Source organism: Bos indicus x Bos taurus, chromosome 5 (assembly GCF_003369695.1).
Source record: "Bos indicus x Bos taurus breed Angus x Brahman F1 hybrid chromosome 5, Bos_hybrid_MaternalHap_v2.0, whole genome shotgun sequence".
NCBI lineage: Eukaryota > Metazoa > Chordata > Mammalia > Artiodactyla > Bovidae > Bos > Bos indicus x Bos taurus.
The window spans coordinates 94,520,359-94,540,387 of record NC_040080.1 but is presented as its reverse complement, the minus strand read 5'-3'; the positions used below and the strand labels follow the sequence as shown (position 1 = coordinate 94,540,387).

The window sequence follows — 20,029 nt, the reverse complement described above, 5'->3', positions numbered from 1 at the left end:
AGAGGTTATTTACACCACCGTCCTGACCTTCTGGAGCAGTGCTGGCTCCGATAAATAACCCGCTCAGCGCCATTTCGGAGCGGGAGAGGGAGGTGCAGGAAGGGAGCCGGGGCTGCAGGCGAGCCCCCACGCAGGTGCGCGTCTCCGGGTTACTAATGGCTGAGGCGGGAGCAGGCAGCTGGCTTTGGGGGTGGCGGGGGGAGCACTCCATTCCCTGGGACTCCCACTGAGAAAATACCATCCCCACCCCACCCCTGGCGCCAATTTCCAGGAGAGTGGACGGAGAGATGCCAAGGAGGCAAACAGCCCCGTAAATTAGGGATGGGGGCGCAGAATGCTGGGGAGTCTCTGAGGTAGGAAGGAAGAAATATTATAAGATGGGGAGCAAGGGGGGGTGGCGTTTAGAGGAACAGGAGCAGCTGCCAAAAAGAGAGGAAGGGGAACACAAACATCACACAAAGGCAGTTTGGAAAAAGAAATGTTTTATTCCTCTTTGCACAGAGCAGTATATGAAGGTGGCTACCATCCTGACTCCATGTATCTCTTACACAGAAATGCCCCCTCACGGATGGATGCCCAGTTATCCGCCCACACTCTTGGAGAATTGGCAGTTAGTCGGTGGGGCAGAACTCAAAGTCTCAGGAAGATTTCTTGAGACGTTTTTTGTGGAAAGTTCTGGGTCGGGGGAGAGATGAGACGAAACAGTGGCTGTTCCTTCCTCTGTCTTCCTGGGGGAATCCAAATCCCCAAGGTTTTCTGAAAAAAGGCGCCTCTCTCAGTGACCGAGGGAGGGGAGGCGCCCAGGCCTACTGCCTGGATGTAAGGCTGAGGCAGAGAGAGGACAGGGTTAAGCAGAAGACAGAGACTGCAGACCCAAGGCAGAGGAGTGAAATGCATGTGGGGGAGAGAAGGGGCTGAGAGAGCCCAGAGGCCCAAGTCATAAATTCCACCCTGTCCCTGTTCTGAGCAGAAACTCTCCTTCCCAAGACTAGAATGGAGTTTTAGTTCAGGGACTGGCTTTGCTCCAGGGCACAGAGAGAACAAGCCAGGCGGAGATCCCACGGGTAGTGAAGGTGGAGAGTTAAGGTACTGGCCCAAAAGACAGACCCTCCCACAACGGACACTCACAGACCACAGCAGTCTTGAAGTTACAAGCCAGGATCGGGGTAAAAAAAAACTCAGCTGTGTTTGAAATAAAGAATTTTATAGGCCCTCTCCAATAAAATTTAAATCACTGCTTCTTCCACGCTGTCCCCTGCCTATGAGTTGTTCCCAGTCTTTTTTCCCAAGGCTGGAGACCTGGGCAGTAAGAAGAAATGGGAGAAAATACCAAGCCCAGCCGGGCTGCGGCAGAGACCTGATATGCCTCTCCCCACCCTCACTCATTCTATAGAAAAGAATTCCCTTTCCCTCCCCTTGCTGGACATATGTGTTCGGATAGAGGCAAAGGGAGGAAAACACTCAGCACATTCTTTCTCCTGCTTTGAAGCGTAGCTGCAGCAAAGGGCACAGAAATGGAGGAGAAAATACAGGGGAGCCTAATCCAGGGGAGAAAGGAAGAGGGTGCTGCCCCTGCCCATGTCCAAATCCACTGAGAGCCTGATGGACTCCCAGAACTGCCAAAAGCAGGGAGAAGGAACGGGAAGTGCATATGGGTTTGGGGTGGGAATGAGGAGGTAACAACAGACGGGATGGAGATTTAAGGATCCCTGTGATCCCCGAGATGACCCTGAGAGCATCATTTGGGGGACTGCATGACAAGTCACAGCCGACGTGGATTTTTTGAGGGGGTGAGGAGCCAGGAACAGTGGGGTCTTCACCGAAGGAGGGACCACTTGATCTGTTCTTTGGCTGACTGTAGCACCTGCAGGGACAAGGGCGGCATTGAGGGGCTTGCTGAGGGGCAGGGTGGGGGTGGGGATGGGGCTCTCCTTCCCCTCACTTGCCTTCCCTGTCCTTAGAAGATTGGCAAATAGAAAATCCCCAAGGGTAGAGGGATGGGAAGAAGCTCTCTAAGGCCCTAGAGGACTGTCAGTTTGGGAAATTCCAAAAAAATTCAAGTCCACTGGGGGGATGAAGAGAGAAGAGGTATACCTGGGAGGAAAGAAAAAACTGGGGGTTACTGGATACATGTTAAAAGGAGGGGGGTTGCCACATCCAGATGGACTTCTTGGTGAGAATTCCAAGTGGGTAGAAAACAGAATCCCTCCCTGCCCCTCCCCCTCTGCCCCCATCAGGTAGACAATCTATCTGCAAAGTAGCAAGATGGATCTGCAAAACCTGCATGCATATTCTAGAGTATGCATTGCCAGCTTAGCCCTCATTTGAATAATAAGAGAAAGAGAGAGTGTGTGTGTGCATGCACACAGACCATCTGCTTAAGGCAAGCCTCTGCTGGGGAATAAATCACTGAATGAGGCATCAGGCAGGGAGGGTTTGAAGGGTGCAGAGCAAGGCTGACAGCCACTGCTCATAGGAAAAGTGGGATGGGAGTTGGGATGGGTAGGAAGCACTGGGCTGTATGAGCCATGAGCCCCAGTTCTCGGGATTAAGTGGGAGCCAAAGAAGATGTGTCTTCAGTCTCTAGTCTGCTGAGTTCAGGCCTGGTGGGCTGGGGTGGAATGCTACGCTGGCCTCTTTAGTGACCCGGTCCCTCTGGAGAGGAGGAAAGAAGAAAGTCATACCTGAGACACGGTCTGCTCCGTAAGGGGTACATCTTCTCCCTACAGCACAGCGAGACAAGCGTTCAGCGTGGAAAAAAGCTGGAGTGAGACCTGACTGAGGTTGGGGAGTGAGGAAGGAAGAGGTAGTCCTTTAAACTGAAGTGACGGGCACATGCCCTAACCTTCTCAGTCCCTCCTAGGGACTAGTTAGTGCAGCTACAATTTTACTTGGCTAGCCACAATTTTACTTGGCCAGAGGGACTGTGAGCAAAAAAAAAAAAAAAAAAAAGGGTCATTTCATCCATCTTCTCTTTTAAGGCAGGAGGACTTCTTAAGATTTATTCCATTCCAGGTAATCAGCAGGTTATCTGATTCTCAACTTGGGGGTGGGAGACCTGATTCCCTAGTCAGAGAAGACCTTCCCTGAATATCAATATCGCTAGGGAGAGGATGAGGGGGAGCCCGGGGTAGTTTAATGGATCCCGCAAGGCCTGATGGGTAACGACAGCATGTTAATTTGAGAAATAAACTGCTGCAACAGCAGCCTGAGAAGGGAAAGGAGGGAGTCGGATGGGGGTGTGGGGGGACCTTCTCTCTTGCCACACAGAGACATATGTTAAAGGAGAAGATTAAACTATGCAAATGGAGCCCACGACAGTTAAGGGAGAAGATTTCCCATTACCCAGCACTGTCAGCCTTCACTCTGGAGGTCAGAGCCGGGACATTCTGTGAGTGGGGAGACTGGCTTTGCTCAGGCCTCCCTGTAGCCCTACAATTTGCTGGTGGGCTCTCTCTGCACCTCGATGACTTGAGGCTTTCTATGGTTAACTCAGAAGCCTCTTTCTGGTACCACTGGCACCAAAGAGGACAGAGGTTCCTGCAAATAAGTACTTCCTGATGGAGAGGTGCTGTCCTCAGTTTCCTGAGACTTTAAAAGACAAGGAAGACAAGCCTCTGCCTCAGATGATTGGATTCATTCCCCCAGGAAGAAGCAGCCAACCTCAAAGTCCTTTATCATTTTAGAACCATCAATATTCAAGTTCCCTTTATTTCATCTTTGATTTAAAAAGTATGTATTAAATGTCCACTCTGTGCAGACTATATGAGATGCTAGGTACCAGGTAAGGGACAGAAACACCTTCCTTCTGCTTCCCATCCTTGAGATAAGGACAATTTGAAAGGGAAGGAGACAGTTACATGTATTCTACCAGCCCCAACCCTTTAGATCATTGAGGAGGTTTGGTCCTGGAGGATGAGTGGATGGGGGCTGTGGGGAACAAGCACAGTCCTACTTACCCTTAATGCCACCCGGTGTACCACTTGCTGGGGATCGCTCTCTAGGATCACCCTGAAGAGACATAGAAAAGACCACTGTTCACTCTGTCCTGAAGGACCAACTTACTGTGGGGGAACTCTGGTCACTCAGCCCCCTTGCCTCAGGACAGGGGCAGTGGCCCCACCCGTCACCCCAGATCCAGGGAGGCCCGGGGAGGGCAGAGAACTCACCCTCCATCTACGATTTCATCCACAGCCAAGAAGAGCCCCTCCATGTTCTCCAGCAGAGCTCGCTTTTCTACATTTTTCCTGAGTCCCCAAGAGAAGAGAAAACCCAGCCTGGGTGTGAAAGGGATCCTAGGACATGGTCTGAGTTGCGGGAGCCTCAGCTAGACCAATGTATGTCTCCACTAAGCACACAAAGAAGTGAATAAGAACTTTCTGGCTAACCCATCCTAACACCCTTCCTACACTTCTTTGCTGAGTAAGGATCAGGAATGCCAAGAAAGAGATTCAAAATATACATACAGTCAATTTCTGCCTATTCGAGGGCTGATTTCCAGAGCTATGCTTTCTTTCCTATCTGCTATGATGCCGCTTACAACATTGCTCATGAACACTGACATTAGTGTGTGGAAAAAAGGAAATCCACAGAGCTAACACTCAATCTGGAGGTGGCAGGAGGTGAGGAGGGGCTGAGTGCAAACTCTATTCGCACTCAAGCTCTGACAAGCCTTCTAAGACTCTCCTTGCTCCCTCCCCTCCCCTGGTCTCCTTCCCCAGCTCTGCTCAGGCCTTGAAAAGAAGCCCAACTAGGGGGCTGGGAACCGCCAGGGCCCAGCATCCACCAGCCTCAGATCCGGTGGTTGGTGCACATGGCCAGTCACATCCGTCAGTTTGACTCTTTCACTAGATCACTGAAATGAAGCCTATTCATTCACCTGGCTGAGAAATAAATCATCCCCTTCCTGAGGAAATCTGAGCCATTCACCCTGCTGATTTTGTGGGGCTGAGAGCGCCTGCTGTTCTGCTCCGTCTGGATGGATGTCTGTACTGGGCTCACTGGGGAGCCCTGGATGTTTTCAGGAAAAGTATCTTATATCTCTTCTACGGCCCATCTACGTGGGGAGTAGAGGATGGCGGGGAGGTAGATGGGGAGGAGAGGGTAAAAGGCACATTCTTCCTGTTCTATAGAAGGAACAACTAAGGGCCGCATATGAAAAATTAGGAGTGGTGCCTCCATTCCCGAGGTGCTGATGTCGTATCCGGGACACTTCCCTTTCTCTATCTTGAATGTAAAGAATGAAGCCCAGGAGAACACTGTGAGGTGCTTGGAGCTCCGACAGAGCCACAGCAGGATGTGACAGGAGACACAGGGGCAAAGATTCTGCTCCCTCCCAATCCTTTCTCTCAGGAGAATTATTCCACAGGAGTAACACACTCCCCCATCCAGTCCTCCCCATCAGTGTAAATTACTCTGAAATAATAAGCCCAATTTCTCAAGGTAAATCAACTCCTTGCAGCCTCTGTTGAGCCCCCACAAATCCCTGGGCCCGAAGAAGAGCAACTTTCTCTCCCAAACAGATGTCAAGAATGGCCTGCTCACCTCAGCATCTGGCTCAATGAGTCGAAGAGGCAGTTCAGAACAGTCATGAGCATCAGCTATTTGGAGACAGAAGAAGCAGAAGGATAAAGTTCAAGGCCCCGAAAGCTGCTACCTGAAAACAAAACCCTCTAACTCATTAAGGATCAAAAGACACAGGCTTTCACAAAAGACCAGCAGCATATGGTGGAAGTGAGAGTAAAACAGGAAGAAGACAAAAATAAATTCTGCTTCATGATCTTGTAATTTGAGGTCTCTCTTTGACCAGACTGTTCAAACAACTTTCCTGTCAGTCTTCTGCGTGTATTTCCCAACTGTATATGTGTTACCCTATGTCTTAGAAAAATCATTAACCAAGCAATAGCTTAAGTCAGTTGTGCAGACAGCAAGGACTTTGGAGTCAGACAGATCTGGACGTGAATCCTCGCTGAAGCATTTCTAGATGTGTGACCCTGGGAAAGTTATCAGGTTGAACCACATGAAACAGCCACATCTGTAGTCCAACAGTGGTCAAATGTAAGTAATTTCATACAGTTCCTCAAGGTTTAGTTTAATCATCTATAAAACGAGGGCACTAGTGCCCAAAACTCACAGAGGTGCTACAAGGTTTAAATAACAATGCATTCTACAAAGCACTTACAGTGATAAGAATTCAGTAAGAACTGGTTTTCTCAAACTGTGACTTTTGCCTCAAATTATGTGGGGGCTTATTTTTACTTATCTACTCTCCTTAAAAGTTGTGACCTGAGGTAAATAGTTTTTCCTACATATGGGAAGAGGTTAGGGCTATACCCAGTCTTCAAAGAGCCACTCAGAATATATGGCTTCAATATGACCCGGAATATTGCCTAATTGGCCCAAACTCAGTCAGGTGTGGCTCATTCACAGGCGAACCCTGATCACAACTCAGAAATCCATCTTAAAAACACTAGGCAGGGAAGGCCATTGATAATGTATGTTAGTGTGTTATCAAAACATAGACGGTGTGTCCTAGGCGGACACAGAGAGAAAGCTGGGAAAGCTTGCGTTCCAGGTTGATTTAGTTGCTCGGCCATGTTTGTGAGGCTGACATGGATCTCGGACAACTTCATTAGCCAGTCAGAAGCCAAAGGCACACAGCAGTCCTTGGGCCCAGAACCAGTCACAAGGGCCTGCCAGCGGTTCAGGAGGTGAGAGCAGAGATGGCAGAGTGTGGGGATTCTCACCTCATTTTCATAGGAGCTGCCGATCACATAGAAATAGAGATCGATACTGCTTTTGTATACCACTGTCAGGCCTTCCAAGAGGGCAATTTCACCTGTGGGGATGGGTGGGGGGAACAAAGGTGGAAACAGTAGGTGGTCTGAGACTTGCAAGTAGGGCAGAGGCAGTTACCATGAATTAGTATTCAGCTATGTGGGGCTGAGAGAAGGTGGGTCTTAATGACCCCCACAAAGACCAAAGTTGACCTGCTTTTTATTTTCAGGTGATAGCAGAAGAAGGCAAGTATAAATGGGGGAGTCTAAGCATCTCCTTCTCTAACTGCTCCCCGCCCCTACTACCCTTATTTCCCTCCTTGTATATGAGACAGGATACTAGTCGATCCTTCGGAGGTGAAAATGCAGAGCGGTCACCTTTACAGACTTCCATTTACCTGCCCTAATGGATGCGGTACAATAAGCAGAGCTGCAGTTAAATTTGTCAAGTGAGGCTCATAAATCCAGGGACTAGACAGGTAGCTAACAGCCAACCTTCTAGCGCGGTATTCCCGCGTGAGGTACACTCACCTCCCCATTACATTTCTGAAGAGTTTATTATATGAGGGGAGGAGGAAAAAAAGAGAAAAAGGAGGCAGAGTCATTTCATCCTTCCTCCACAGTCCCATTGCTGCCCGCTTCCCGCTGTGGCTCCCCCCGGCCACCCACCATGGGGAGTAGGGAAAGGAAAACGACCTACTGTCAGTCCGATGGGTCTTGTTGAAAATGTTCTTCTCAAAGGCCTTTTGCTCCTTGACACTGGGGTAGGTGTCGTCATAGTACTGGTCAGAGGGAAGGAGACGGGTTGGGCTGTTAGAGCTGGAAGCCCAGGATGATTAGTGACTGTTTTGCCCTGGGTCTTGGATTGCTCCCCTTCAAGGGATGGGGTGAAGAGAAATACTGACAGGAAGAAGGGAGAACCACAGAGGTAGGGAATGGGCAGTGAGTAATCCGATAGAAAACAAATTTTTTAAGGACCCTGCTCTAAGCCACCCTACCTCATGGTTCCCAGGTTGGAAGGGCAAAAGGCCTAGAAGCCCTGTGAGGAGGCTCTGCCCCATCTGTACGCCAGGGCAGCAGCCCTGAGGCCATCCCAGGCGCCACCCCAGGTCAGGGAGCACTGCTAGAGAACACAGAAGGCACCAGCCCTCACTCACTGAGCAAGGCTAGGAATTGGGAAGGGCTGCAATACCCTCCTCTGTAGAAGGACAAGCTCTGCCTGGGCTCTCGGCTCTCTGGTATTTTAGCTTCCTTTCCAGCAAACTCAAAGAAGCGGGAGGCAAGCTAGCACACCATGGAGCCCACTCCCAAGCTCTCCCTGGCACGGGGGCGGAGACGCAGGCTGCTAAATCGCTCTGCTCTTTAGGGGCTAATCCGTCGCAGTCAGCTGAAGACCTATGACAGGTCTGGCATTTAGTAACTGGATAACTGTTTCAAAAGGTGTCCTGCATAGTTACATCCAATTACAGGGAGGAACAGCTGGTGAATTCTAAACTAATCTCTACCTGCTGATTGATTTATGCGATGCTTGCCCGGAGTTAATACACCAGGGACAGAAAAAATTTCTCTAGGAGGGGGAGAATATGGAGGGAGAGGAGAGGGGTGTCCTTCCTCTTCTCTTTCAATGGATTCAAAGTTAGAAACATTGGACCAGGAAAGTCAGGAAGTAGCAAGCTTGGTAGTGACTGTGGATGTAGGGCTGGAACTGTGGAACTGCACGAGAATTCCCCGGAAAAACTCAGGCAGGATGATGGGGTAGAAGGGAAAGGGACAGGGGTGATGGGCCTTTGTAAGAAGCAGGCTGCTTCTTACATCCATACACTTCTTTGTTCAGAAACCAAGCTCCAAAGCTTTTCTCTCTTCTGATGTTGATGACAAAGTCTAAGGATGGGCAGGTAGGGAAGCAGGGCAACTAACAGACAGGAGCAGTTTAGGTTTTATCTGGAGTAGTCAGATAGAAGAATTCTCAAAATTATTTGTGGATGAATAGGAGTGAGTGGGGCCAGTCCCAAGATCCAAAACTCTGTCTTGCTTCTCAACTAATCTGAAAGGGAATCTCACCTTGGCAAAAAGTCGATCTCCATCATTGTCCAGAATCAGGATGGCTTTGACGGTATACAGGGAGGGTTCCTGAAGAGATATGAACATAGCTTCAGTCCTGAAGGCTCTTGCCACCACTCACAAACCAGATACCTTCTCTTAATCCTACTGGGGCTGCAATGGGTTACAGAGATGCCTCTGTATGTCCCCTATCCCAACCTGGTTAGACTTTGACATTTCCCACTGAGAATGACTGAGCGACAAATGAACTGAATTGAGGGAGGGGACTTTTCAACAAAGGACCCGGAGCAGTGCCAGAGAAACAATTTCTATGAGCCAGACTCACAGAGGGCTTAATCAAAGTAGGTCATGCTGTTATTTCCAAATATTATGCTATAGTTATTTTCCAAATTACTCTCCCTCCTCCCTGGTCTCCTATGCACAGGTGGGTATGGAATGTGACCAGATTAATTAATAAGCACTGCACGGGGCTATAGGAAAACAGGGTTGAATGCCCTAGTGTACTTGGAAGTTGCTGCAGTGGCGATGCAGAGGCATAAAGCAAGCCCTCCCTAAACCACCCACTCACTGAGCAGAGGGGAAGGAGCAGGCATGCGCACACGTACACACTCACACACAGACACAACAGTTCTGAATGCAGCCCAGGGAGACATCCATCTTCTAAGACTTCTCCGAGGATCCCAACTCCTCTACTATACCCTGACCACCACCACTTAACTTGCCAAAACAAAAACCAATCTGAATTTGGGGTCGTTAAGAAGCAGTAAGAAGAGGCTCCATCTAAGAAACACTGTGAAACCTGCAGATAAGGAGCAGGAGAGGAGTGGTCCTTCACCACGAAGAATCAACCTTTGAGTAAACTGGCTCTCATAAAGAAATGAGGGACTTCCCTGGTGGCCCAGTGGTTAAGACTCCATGCTTCCACTGTAGAGGGTATGGGTTTGTCCCGGGTTGGGAAACTAAGATTCTGCATGCCACACGGCACGGCCACAAAAAAAAAAAAAAAAAAGAAAGAAAGAAAGAAATCAAGTATCTCAGCCTTAATGGTTACACTCAAACTCAAAGCATGTCACTTTGTAAAAGCTCCTCCACTTCTGCAACTTCCAGGGAACCAACTAACAGGAAAGGAGAAGAAGGGAAGGGAGATAGCGGTACATGTATGAAAGTGTTTGCAGGCTCAGAGTCCTTGACTATCAATGTTACTTACCATACATATTCTTCCCCTGTGCTATGAGACAAGGCTGATGCTTTGCTACCTCCATTTCCTGATCCTACTTAGGAAACCCACAGCTCTCACAGGGCCAAAAATATTCTCTATTCTCCAAGCATACATTTAACAAAGACCCAAAGGTGAGGAGGAAAGAATCGCTGCCAAGGATCTGTAGCTTCTACCAAGGTAAACTATCCTATGAGGCGCCAGGAGGTTTATGGTTCCAAGCAAAGAACCAACCTGAGCTCAAGGAGTTAAGGAGGAGAGGAAAGGGAACCCAGTATTTTGAGAACAGAATGATGAAGAATGTAAGCTTTCCCCACTTGGATTCTTGAGGACAGAAAATTTTGTTTCATTCACTGATTTATTACAAGTGTCCAGAATAATACACATACTAAATTCTCAATATTTATTGAATGATTATGAGAATAAATGAAGTTTGAGAGTAAGGTAAAAATTTGTTGATGCAATAAGCACCTAGGGGATTTCTCTTATAATTAGGCTTCCTCATACAGGTAGATTTTCTGGTGTGGTCCTTTTGGGTGACATTACTACCAACTCATCCTCCTCTGACGAACACTCCTTAGAAATGCCCATGCTATACACATTACTTTCTGGAATACTCTCTCAAACTGAGACTCTGTCTAGAAGAAGGAAGTCCTCTAGAGTCTCATCTAAAAGGTCACAAATACAGCAGCTTTCCCAACTCCTAATTCCCCACAGAATGATCTTCCCATAAGCAGGCTCAATTCTGTAGAAACCTGGATCCTTGATTCACCAACAGGGAGACACTCAGGGATTCTTTCCTTAATGAAGGAAAAGAAGTCCATCCGGAAGGGAATTCAGAAGAAATCATTTTCCCCACAGCCTCTTCCCTGGAAATCCTTGGCTCTGTTCAGGCTATCTGCAACCTTAGAGAGCTTCCCAATGGCTTAAACGGGCATTGATCTGGCACAGGTAACTCGTGCTTGCAGCCGCAGGGTCTGGCATCTCTAGAAAGAACGGGATCCCAAAGCAGAGGAAAACGGTTACGGCCACCAGCCAAGTCAGAGAGCCAGACAATCCTCTGTGGCCAACAGGGAAAGAGAGTGCCTAAAACAACTGGCAAAGAGGGGACAGATGCCTGGGTCCTGCTCCCGGCTCTTTTCACTGGCTTCCTAGAAGGCGCCATCAAGGAAACCCCCAAAATAGAAACATGAATCTTCCTGGGAAGGATAAAAGACAGGGCAAAGGCAGGGGAAGGAGAAGACCAGATGTGACTGTAAGTCTGAAAGGGCTAAGAAGGCACTAGAGAAAAGGCTGGTCATTTCAAACTTCCAAAGGAATGACCACTCTAAATAAAGCCGAGAACTTGGCCAGAGCTTCCACGCTGCTTTAGTTCTCCACTCGGCTACAGCCAGCCCGGCAGCTTCTCCTTTACTTCTCCTGCCACCTCCTGACTACAGCTGGTTCCACTTCAGCCTGGGGCCTTTACCTCTCAGGACTGTGTGTGTGTGGGTGGGGAGGGGGTAGGCAGGGGAGGGCCTGAAGTTCCTCTCATATCATAAAACCAGGCTGTTTAAAGGGCCCAGAAGCCATTACTGATAATGTAATTTCATTTTAAGTTTTTTGCAAAGGGCAAGTTTATAAACAACTCCCAGCTACTGAGAAGCAGCATTCCTGGACAATGGACTAGGCCTGACCTTGTTAACACATTAAATGCTGATTATTGAGAAAGACCCTACATGCTTAGGGACACATTCAAAGGATTTTTAAAGGCCTGTTCTTCCCTCCCACTCCCAAATGGGTAGCTGCTAGAAAGCTTTCGAGACAAAGTTCTGTGATGCACTGACTTTCAGAGAGCCACAGCCTGAGTGTATAACAGAACTTCACCTCAAATGCTAACAGTGACTGGAAATGATATACAGGCAGATTGGTCTGTGGGAGGTTGGGTGGCTCGGATTTTCATGTCCCTTTTTATTATCAAGAAAACTAGACTGTACTCCTCAGGAGAGCTGAAACAACACTGAACAAGCAACGAGACTGCTACAAACAAATCTTTGATCTCAATCAGAGGCTTCTGAAGCTTGGTGAAAAACAACATCTCCTGGTACCCCCTACCCCATCACACAGAGGACTAAAAGGGAAGAGTCACTCCTAGTGCTGCCCCCTGTGGGTCTTCAGGTGACCTGCAGCCTCCTCAGAACTATAATTATTAGCAAAAATATTCAAAAGGCAGCACTGGAGAAAAGCTCTTATCCGTGTGTCTTTTAAGTCAAACTATAAGAAATGGGCCCTGAAAAAGCATGGAATTAAGTCTGTTCACAATGTACAGTAAAAGGATACTCTGGGATAAGATTGTGATATGCCACCAGAAGAGGACCAGGGTAGTGTTTGGAGCAGGCACAGGATATTTGGGGATTATGACTATTTTATTTGATCTTTGGTGGGGGCGGGGGGAGAAGGCAGAAGGGAGGGAGCCAAGAAGACTTTGCGGAGTTAGAGGATGAGATCCACAAAGCTGAAAGGACATAAGTAAAAAATCTGGTTGAGATTTCTAGAAAGTTCTTCATTCTCTACTTATAAAGAAATCTTTATGGCCATGCCAGAAAGTAGTGCCCTGGCTTGAAAATAGGTCTCAATCAACTAGAAACAAGATGCTCTTTCCTTAAATCTATTTTATAAAGTAAAACCAAGGCTATAAAAAAACTAGGAGAAATTTCTAGATACCACTCCAGCTCCACATGGCTGAGCAGGTATTTTGCTCCCTGATTCTGTGCCAATTTCTAAAATGAAAAGCTCCTGTAGGTTTGCAGGCTCCAGTTTGCCAGCCACAAGCCTAGGGACTTCAGATGAGAAGAACTAGCTAAAGGTTTTAGCCAGAGAAAAACCATTTTCACATCCTACCCAAGGGTTTACTTAGATTCAGACAACACAGCTCAGGAAAGAAGAGGAGCCACAGGTACCACAGAACATTCCCCAGCCGACATGAGACCAAATGTTGGTTATTAAGAGGAAAGTGAACCCAAGTGTCAGGAAGGAAGAACTGATGGTAGGAAGAGCCACCCGGAAAGACTCTTCGGATCTGACACAGAAACAAAACAGAAAACCATGGTCACCGGACGTCTGCCACTACAAGAAAAAATGTTTCGATAACCTGATGAAATCCATGGACCTTGTGACCAGGAAAACACACATTCACAAATTTTTATGAGTTCAAGGAGTTCATAGACCTAGATTTAGAATTACATGAGATTCTCTCTGCAGACAGAAAGATGGTGTGGAGAGGGGAGAAAAAAAGGATAAATGAGTGATACTTTTGTAAACCACCCCCTAGCCTCTGCCGGGCACCGAATAATGACTTCAATGAACATGCGTGTGGCCTTCATAAATAAATGATTGAGAAAACTAACACAGCCAGCAGGGGGAGCTAAGGTCAGCACCACACCCCTCCAGCTTTCAGTGAGTAAATCCAGCAGCTCTGAGACAGGCAGGACAAAGATAATCAGATCCCAAACTCTTCAGGAATGCAGTTTCAGGTCCTTTCTTAAAATTCTGAAAGCCCATCTGCCAGAGAATTTTTTGCACAGAGGTTACACAGTCCCTAATTCTTCAGCTATTCTGGAAATGGAAGAATTACAAAAATGAGAGTCAAAGCGAGGAGTACTGCTATGAAGAGATGAACTGACAAGCAGAAATAGAGTACTCCTCAGGTGTGAAATATCTGAACCCTGAGAGCAACATTAGAACTTCCTGCTTGCCCCGTTGGATAATCCAAGAGCCCTCATTTAAGTATCACACAGCAAAGGGAAAACTCAAATGGGGCTAGATCTATTTCTGATGAGTCCTTAGTCATGATTTGTATCGTGATTTATTCCCCCCACCCGTGTGCTCCTGAAAACAAAAAGCTAGTCTCTGAAAGACTGAACTGACAGCCTCTGTGTTCATCTTTCAAGCTACTTGCTCCCCCAAATCAACCCTGAGACAGAACTGCTATCTTCTCCCCTAGTTTCAGCCTCCCTCTAAAATCTACACAAATAAAAGAAGCTAGAGAAAATTGGTAGACAGAATTATCCAGGCCAAATGGCTGTGGATGGGGATACCTACTTTAATAGTGGGAAATTTTAAAAGCCAAGTAAGGAGACCAAGGTTTCATCTGCAGCATGTAAGACTTAGATTACACAATAGCAAAGACTTCCTGAAGAGATGGGGGTGGTCAAACATCAGAAAAGGTGACAGGCTTGGGAGTCTAAGAACAGAACTCCTCTAATAATCTGATCTAAGAGAAAGCATAAACTGTGTGGAATCAGCAGAGGGAGATATGAGGCTCTGGCCAGTACAGGTATCTCAACATGTGCATGGACTCAACCTCCCAATCCATCTTCATCAAAGCTGTCCATGGGCACGCTGCCTTCCATCTTACTAATTACTCTATCATAAGTGGGTAGGTAGGCACTGATTCTTTATCCCTGTTCCATCCTTTATTTGCTTCTCAGTTTTCTTGTCAGTATCCTGACTCTAACCAAGTCACGTTGACGGAGTAAAGCAAGAAAACAGTAGCAAGTATCTAGCTGAAAAAGAGACCCTAAATCTGCCACTAGGTTCCCTCAAATATCTGGATAATTGCATTCATCCTCCCAAGGAAGACCTGGCTTCTCAGGGGTCTGGCTTTCTTCACATGGAGGCCCCCTCCTCCTCCTTTGACCATGTGACAGCTCCCCTAGACCTCTGATATAATTTATACCTTGCCAGGGACCAACTCTTTCCCACCACTGTGAAGGAGAGGGAAAAAATATATATAAATACGTCGGAAATCTATAACGAGGTCTTCTTGGAGGGCAAGACATGGGGAGAGTTAGAAGCAGCGTCAATTGCTCTTTGGGGGTTTTAGTTCAAGCCGAGGTCTGCTTCCAGCAATCAACCATTAAAACAAGCCGGCCAGAGTAACAGCACAGTTTATTCTGATCATTTAATTTGAAGTGTCAATAAATTAAACTTCAATCAATTAAACTAGGTGTGCAATAACCCAGATGGACACCCCGACACCAACATAATCACAATAAAAATTTTTATGGCTGCCAGGGACCTCACCGGGGGCAGTGCTGGCACTGCTCACGCCCTAGCTGAGAAATATATCTCCACAGTGCAGGAATGAGGAGATTGCTTCTCCTAACGAAATGGACCAGCCAGGCACCGGCAAGGACGCAGCTGGGAGAGGGGCACAGGGGACTGCCAGGAATGAGATGGGAGTGCTTTGGGGGCTTAATGTAATTGATACCTTTGCCCAGAGCAGGGGAAGGGGGCATTTAGGCCAAGTACCTCTACTGTTAGTGCCAAAAGAATTTAACAAAAGCCCCATTAAGATGATTCAGGAAGCGAAGGCCATAGAGCAATATCAGCCTTTAAAAGTCATTGATGTATTCTGCATAGTTTCTTCCTCCAATATATACACATACTCCTGTGTGCACTCTGGATTCCCTGATTACTGAATGAGGCTTAGAATTCAGGATCTGGTCATTGTTTTAGGACAGAAATTTACAAAGGGGAGAGAAAGAATAGAATTAAGAAGTCTAGTCCATAAAGCACTGGAAAAGCTCTAAGAAAGTGAATCCAGAGAGGACTAAGAAAAATGAAACCTATGAGGAAGATTTAAAGATCTGGACTGCTAGAGTAATTCAGTTTTGATGAAAAAAAGGGTAAAAGAGGGAAGGAGGAAGGGGATACGTCATTATCTTTAAGATTCCAGAGGTTATTAATGGAGAATGGTGACCTGCAGAGATACCTCTCCATTCACAACAGAGAACCAACAGAAAAGAGCATGAAAGAGGAAGGTGTGTCCAGGCCAGGAGCATTAATATCAAGCACTAGGAATGGAAGATGAAAGGGTCTCTTTCCGTAGAAAAGAACCTGAGAAAGATTAGACAAATGTGCTTGAAAGGTAGGAACGGACCACTTAATTCAAGAAAGAAACGTGACCCATTGTAAAGTACATAAATGAAGGGAACGTATTAGCATCACTGACTCAATGGACCTGTTGTCGTTGCTGTTCAGTCCCTCAGTCGTCTCCAACTCTTTGCAGTCCCACGGACTGTAGCATGCTAGACGTGTGTGTCCTTCACTATCTTCCAGAGTTTGCTCAAGCTCTTGTCTATTGAGTCGGTAATGCCATCCAACCATCTCATCTACTGTCATCCCCTTTGCCTCCTGCCTTCAATCTTTCCCAGCATCAGGGTCTTTCCAATGAGTTGGCTCTTCATATCAGGTGGCCAAAGTACTAGAGCTTCAGCTTCAGCATCAGTCCTTTCAGTGAATATTCGGGGTTGATATCTTTTAGAATTGTCTGGTTTAATCTCCTTGCTCTCCAAGGGACTCTCAAGAGTCTTCTCCAGCACCACAGTTCGAAGGCATCAATTCTTTGGCACTCAGCCTTTTTTACTGTCCAGCTCTCACATCTGTATGTGACTCCTGGAGAAACCATAGCTTTGACTATATAGACCTTTGTTGGCAAAGTAATGTCTCTGCTTTTTAATACACTGTCTAGGGTTTTCATAGCTTTTCTTCCAAGGAGTAAGCTTCTTTTAATTTCATGGCTGCGGTCACCATCTGCAGTGATTTTGGAGCCCAAGAAAATAAAGTCTGTCACTGTTTCCATTGTTTCCCTATCTATTTGCCATGAAGTGACGGGACTAGATGCCACAACCTTCGTTTTTTGAATGTTGTGGACCTGAGTTTGAGCAAACTCCAGGAGATAGTGAAGGACAGTGAAGCCTGGTGTGCTGCAGTCCAAGGGGTCACAGAGTTGGACACAACTTAGCGACTAGACAACAACAACAATTGGTATTTAGAAATTTCCATAATCAGATCAAATTTCAAATGATGGTTCTTTTTGACACCTCCCCCCACTTTACTTACCCTTCTCCTTAGTATCCTATGGCTATGTGTCTTGTAAAGGTGAGGATTGAATACACTTTGATCAGATTTTCCCAGAGGGCCAGTCAAACCAGGAAACAGACATGTGAGAGGAAGTAGCCTAAAAGAACTTTAGAAGAGGTCTGCCTTCTCTAAGAAGCAGTTTGTTAAATACTGGTAGCTCAAACGGTAAAGAATCTGCCTGCAATGCAAGAGACCTAGGTTCAATCCTTGGGTCAGGAAGATCCCCTAGAGAAGGGCATGGCAACCCACTCCAGTATTCTTGCCTGGAGAATTCCATGGACAGAGGAGCTTGGCAGGATACAGTCCATGGGGTCACAAAAAGTCAGACACAACTGAGTGACTAATACTTTCACTTTCACCCAGATACAATCAACACTTTAGCTCAATAGGAAGCTCAGGTAAAAGTTCAGGGAATTCCTTATACTTTTCACAATGAAGATGGTGACCCAAGAATTAGAAGATGCCACTGAGCAGACAGAGAAGGGGATGAGATAAAAAGAACAGTGAGAAAGGGTGATTCTGAATCAGATGGAGCTGTATTTTGTGGATCAGAATGTGAGGGTAGTGAGAAGAGAAAAATTTAGGGAATACCACCTGATTCTCAACCAGGGTTCCACATCTGAAACACTGAATACTGAAAATTATTTAATACTATTTTTTTACTCCTCCCAAAGATAGTATTTAAAACTAGTGACACTGTGTATATAGAGAAGTTGATTCATTACATACAATGATGTCTTAGGGCATCAGGGCTTAATTCTCCCCTGGAACTCCAGTTGAGAAGGGCTGGAATGGTGAGAAAGATACATAAGTTCTTAATTGGGGGCCCAAAATATATTGAAAATAGTAAAGAGCACACACATTTAAAAATGTTGGGAAGCACAGACAAAGAGGAAAGAAATTACTAATATGATATTCTAAGAACTCTGGTGACCAAATCTAGCCATCTCATCCTCTGTCGTCCCCTTCTCCTCCTGCCTCCAATCCCTCCAAGCATCAGAGTCTTTTCCAATGAGTCAACTCTTCGCATGAGGTGGCCAGAAAGTGAAGAGGAACTAAAAAGCCTCTTGATGAAAGTGAAACAGGAGAGTGAAAAAGTTGGCTTAAAGCTCAACATTCAGAAAACTAAGATCATGGCATCTGGTCCCATCACTTCATGGCAAATAGATGGGAAACAGTGGAAACATGTCAGACTTTATTTTGGGGGGCTCCAAAATCACTGCAGATGGTGACTGCAGCCATGAAATTAAAAGATGCTTACTCCTTGGAAGGAAAGTTATGACCAACCTAGATAGCATATTCAAAAGCAGAGACATTACTTTGCTAACAAAGGTCCATCTAGTTAAGACTGGTTTTTCCAGTGGTCACTTATGGATGTGAGAACTGGACTGTGAAGAAAGCTGAGCACTGAAGAATTGATACTTTTAAACTGTGGTGTTGGAGAAGACTCTTGAGAGTCCCTTGGACTGCAAGGAGATCCAACCAGTCCATCCTAGAGGAGATCAGTCCTGGGTGTTCACTGGAAGGACTGATGCTGAAGCTGAAACTCCAATCCTTTGGCCACCTCATGCGAAGAGTTGACTCACTGGAAAAGACCCTGATGCTGGGAGGGATTGAGGGCAGGAGAAGGGGACGACAGAGGATGAGATGGCTGGATGGCATCACCGACTCGATGGACATGAGTTTGGGTAAACTCTGGGAGTTGGTGATGGACAGGGAGGCCTGGCGTGCTGCGATTCATGGGGTTGCAAAGAGTCGGACACGACTGAGCGACTGAACTGAATCCCTATATTTGCCATTTTGAAAGAGGGATATTGAAACCTGTTACTCTCTTTAACCCGATGAGGATCTGGAAGTGTACATGTGAAGAGCTGAAGGGGGGTAAAAAAGGCAAAAAATGAACATAGAGTTTATTCAATTAAGGAAGAAGCTGGGAGTTAAATTCCTATACATTACACATACATATATATGTTAACAACCCCACGTTTGAAACGGGTGGGGCACTTTTGAGTTTCTGCTCAGTTCTAAAGAAGAGGTAATAGTATTTTATTTTTTTGAACAAGCAAAAAGGATTATATGGACAGGGGATGTAACACGCCTCTTTAGTCACCAAAGTTCTTACATAACCAGAGAAGAGTTGGCATCCCAGATCCTACAGTAGTAAGAATTCCCAAAATTTAAATGAACCGGAAAAAAGAGAACAGAATAAGAAGTCTGAGAAAACATTCCACAATCCAACACTAACTCTTATCAGGTATTCCAGAACTCTAATGGAATACTGATTCCTTATGACGACAAAATCTACATAGTAGGAAATCGAAGAAGAAATAGTTTTAAGGTCTACGACAGGGAATTATCAACGGAGAGTTGCACTGTGACAAGTTGTTTGTGATGACAAACACCTGCACTCTATTCTTACAATTTGAGGCGAGTTTGGAGATTTGGGGGAACTCAAATCACAGTATCATCCACAATGCGCATAATCAGAGAGAATCTGAAGGACCCCAATGCAGTACGCTTATGATCCTATGTGTCCTAAGGACTCCATGTGCTCCCTTCAACTTTCCACCAACTCTGCCCTATCCCCGGCACAGCTTCCTACTCTAAACCGAGGCTTTAGCTCCGGCACTAGGCCACAGGCTTATTCCAGGGACCTGCAAAACGTTCGGACCCCGAGGATTACCCGGAACTCCCCTTTCTACCCCCTCCCACTCAGACTGAACCCCGACTCCCAGCCCCCCTGGACATTGCAGCATCTCGGCTGCCCCTCCAGCTCCTACCAAAATCAGCGCCTCCATCTTGCCCCGCAGCTGGTGCCGACGTGGAGCCACAGAGGCAACGCCGCCTCTGATTGGCCCTACGCCCTCATTAGATCCCGCCTAGAATGAAGGTTATTGGACGCCCAAATGTCATCTATTATTTTATTGGCCAATCAGTGTACTAGTTTGCTTAGCAGAAGCAAGGTGTCCAGCCAGAAGGCGCAGGTATTTGATTGTCAGTTTAAACATTCAATAAAACGACAAAACCTCACGGCTGAATGGAGCGGGAAGGTCAGAGGGGCGGGGTTGTT

General features: G+C 46.6%; 1 protein-coding gene across 5 annotated transcripts; it reads right to left on the bottom strand.

Annotated features, from left to right (window-relative positions):
- Nucleotides 1-465: 465 nt before the first annotated feature.
- Nucleotides 466-19,818, bottom strand: COPZ1 (coatomer protein complex subunit zeta 1). Of its 5 annotated transcripts, none has more exons than XR_003511258.1 (10): nucleotides 19,740-19,818; nucleotides 8,838-8,906; nucleotides 7,477-7,558; nucleotides 6,747-6,838; nucleotides 5,545-5,600; nucleotides 4,170-4,247; nucleotides 3,960-4,011; nucleotides 2,685-2,778; nucleotides 1,947-2,094; nucleotides 466-1,864 (listed from the first exon to the last, which is right to left on the bottom strand). XR_003511258.1 is itself a non-coding variant. In XM_027543099.1 (9 exons), exons 1-9 carry the CDS (start codon nucleotides 19,755-19,757, stop codon nucleotides 1,539-1,541), a joined length of 867 nt encoding a protein of 288 aa, XP_027398900.1. In that variant the 5' UTR covers nucleotides 19,758-19,818; the 3' UTR covers nucleotides 466-1,538. The 5 variants fall into 5 exon arrangements, 3 of the variants coding, with proteins under 3 accessions (XP_027398900.1, XP_027398901.1, XP_027398902.1); XR_003511259.1 differs by having other exon boundaries at nucleotides 2,685-2,723; XM_027543099.1 differs by lacking the exon at nucleotides 1,947-2,094.
- Nucleotides 19,819-20,029: the final 211 nt, after the last annotated feature.

Excerpts from the sequence above, each read along its gene's own strand:
- COPZ1 (XM_027543099.1), bottom strand. Across the intron at positions 6,839-7,476 it reads CAAGACCCATCGGACTGACA|GTGAAATTGCCCTCTTGGAA; the intron begins GTAGGTCGTTTT and ends CCATCCCCACAG. Across the intron at positions 5,601-6,746 it reads GCAGCTCCTATGAAAATGAG|CTGATGCTCATGACTGTTCT; the intron begins GTGAGAATCCCC and ends GTCTCCAAATAG.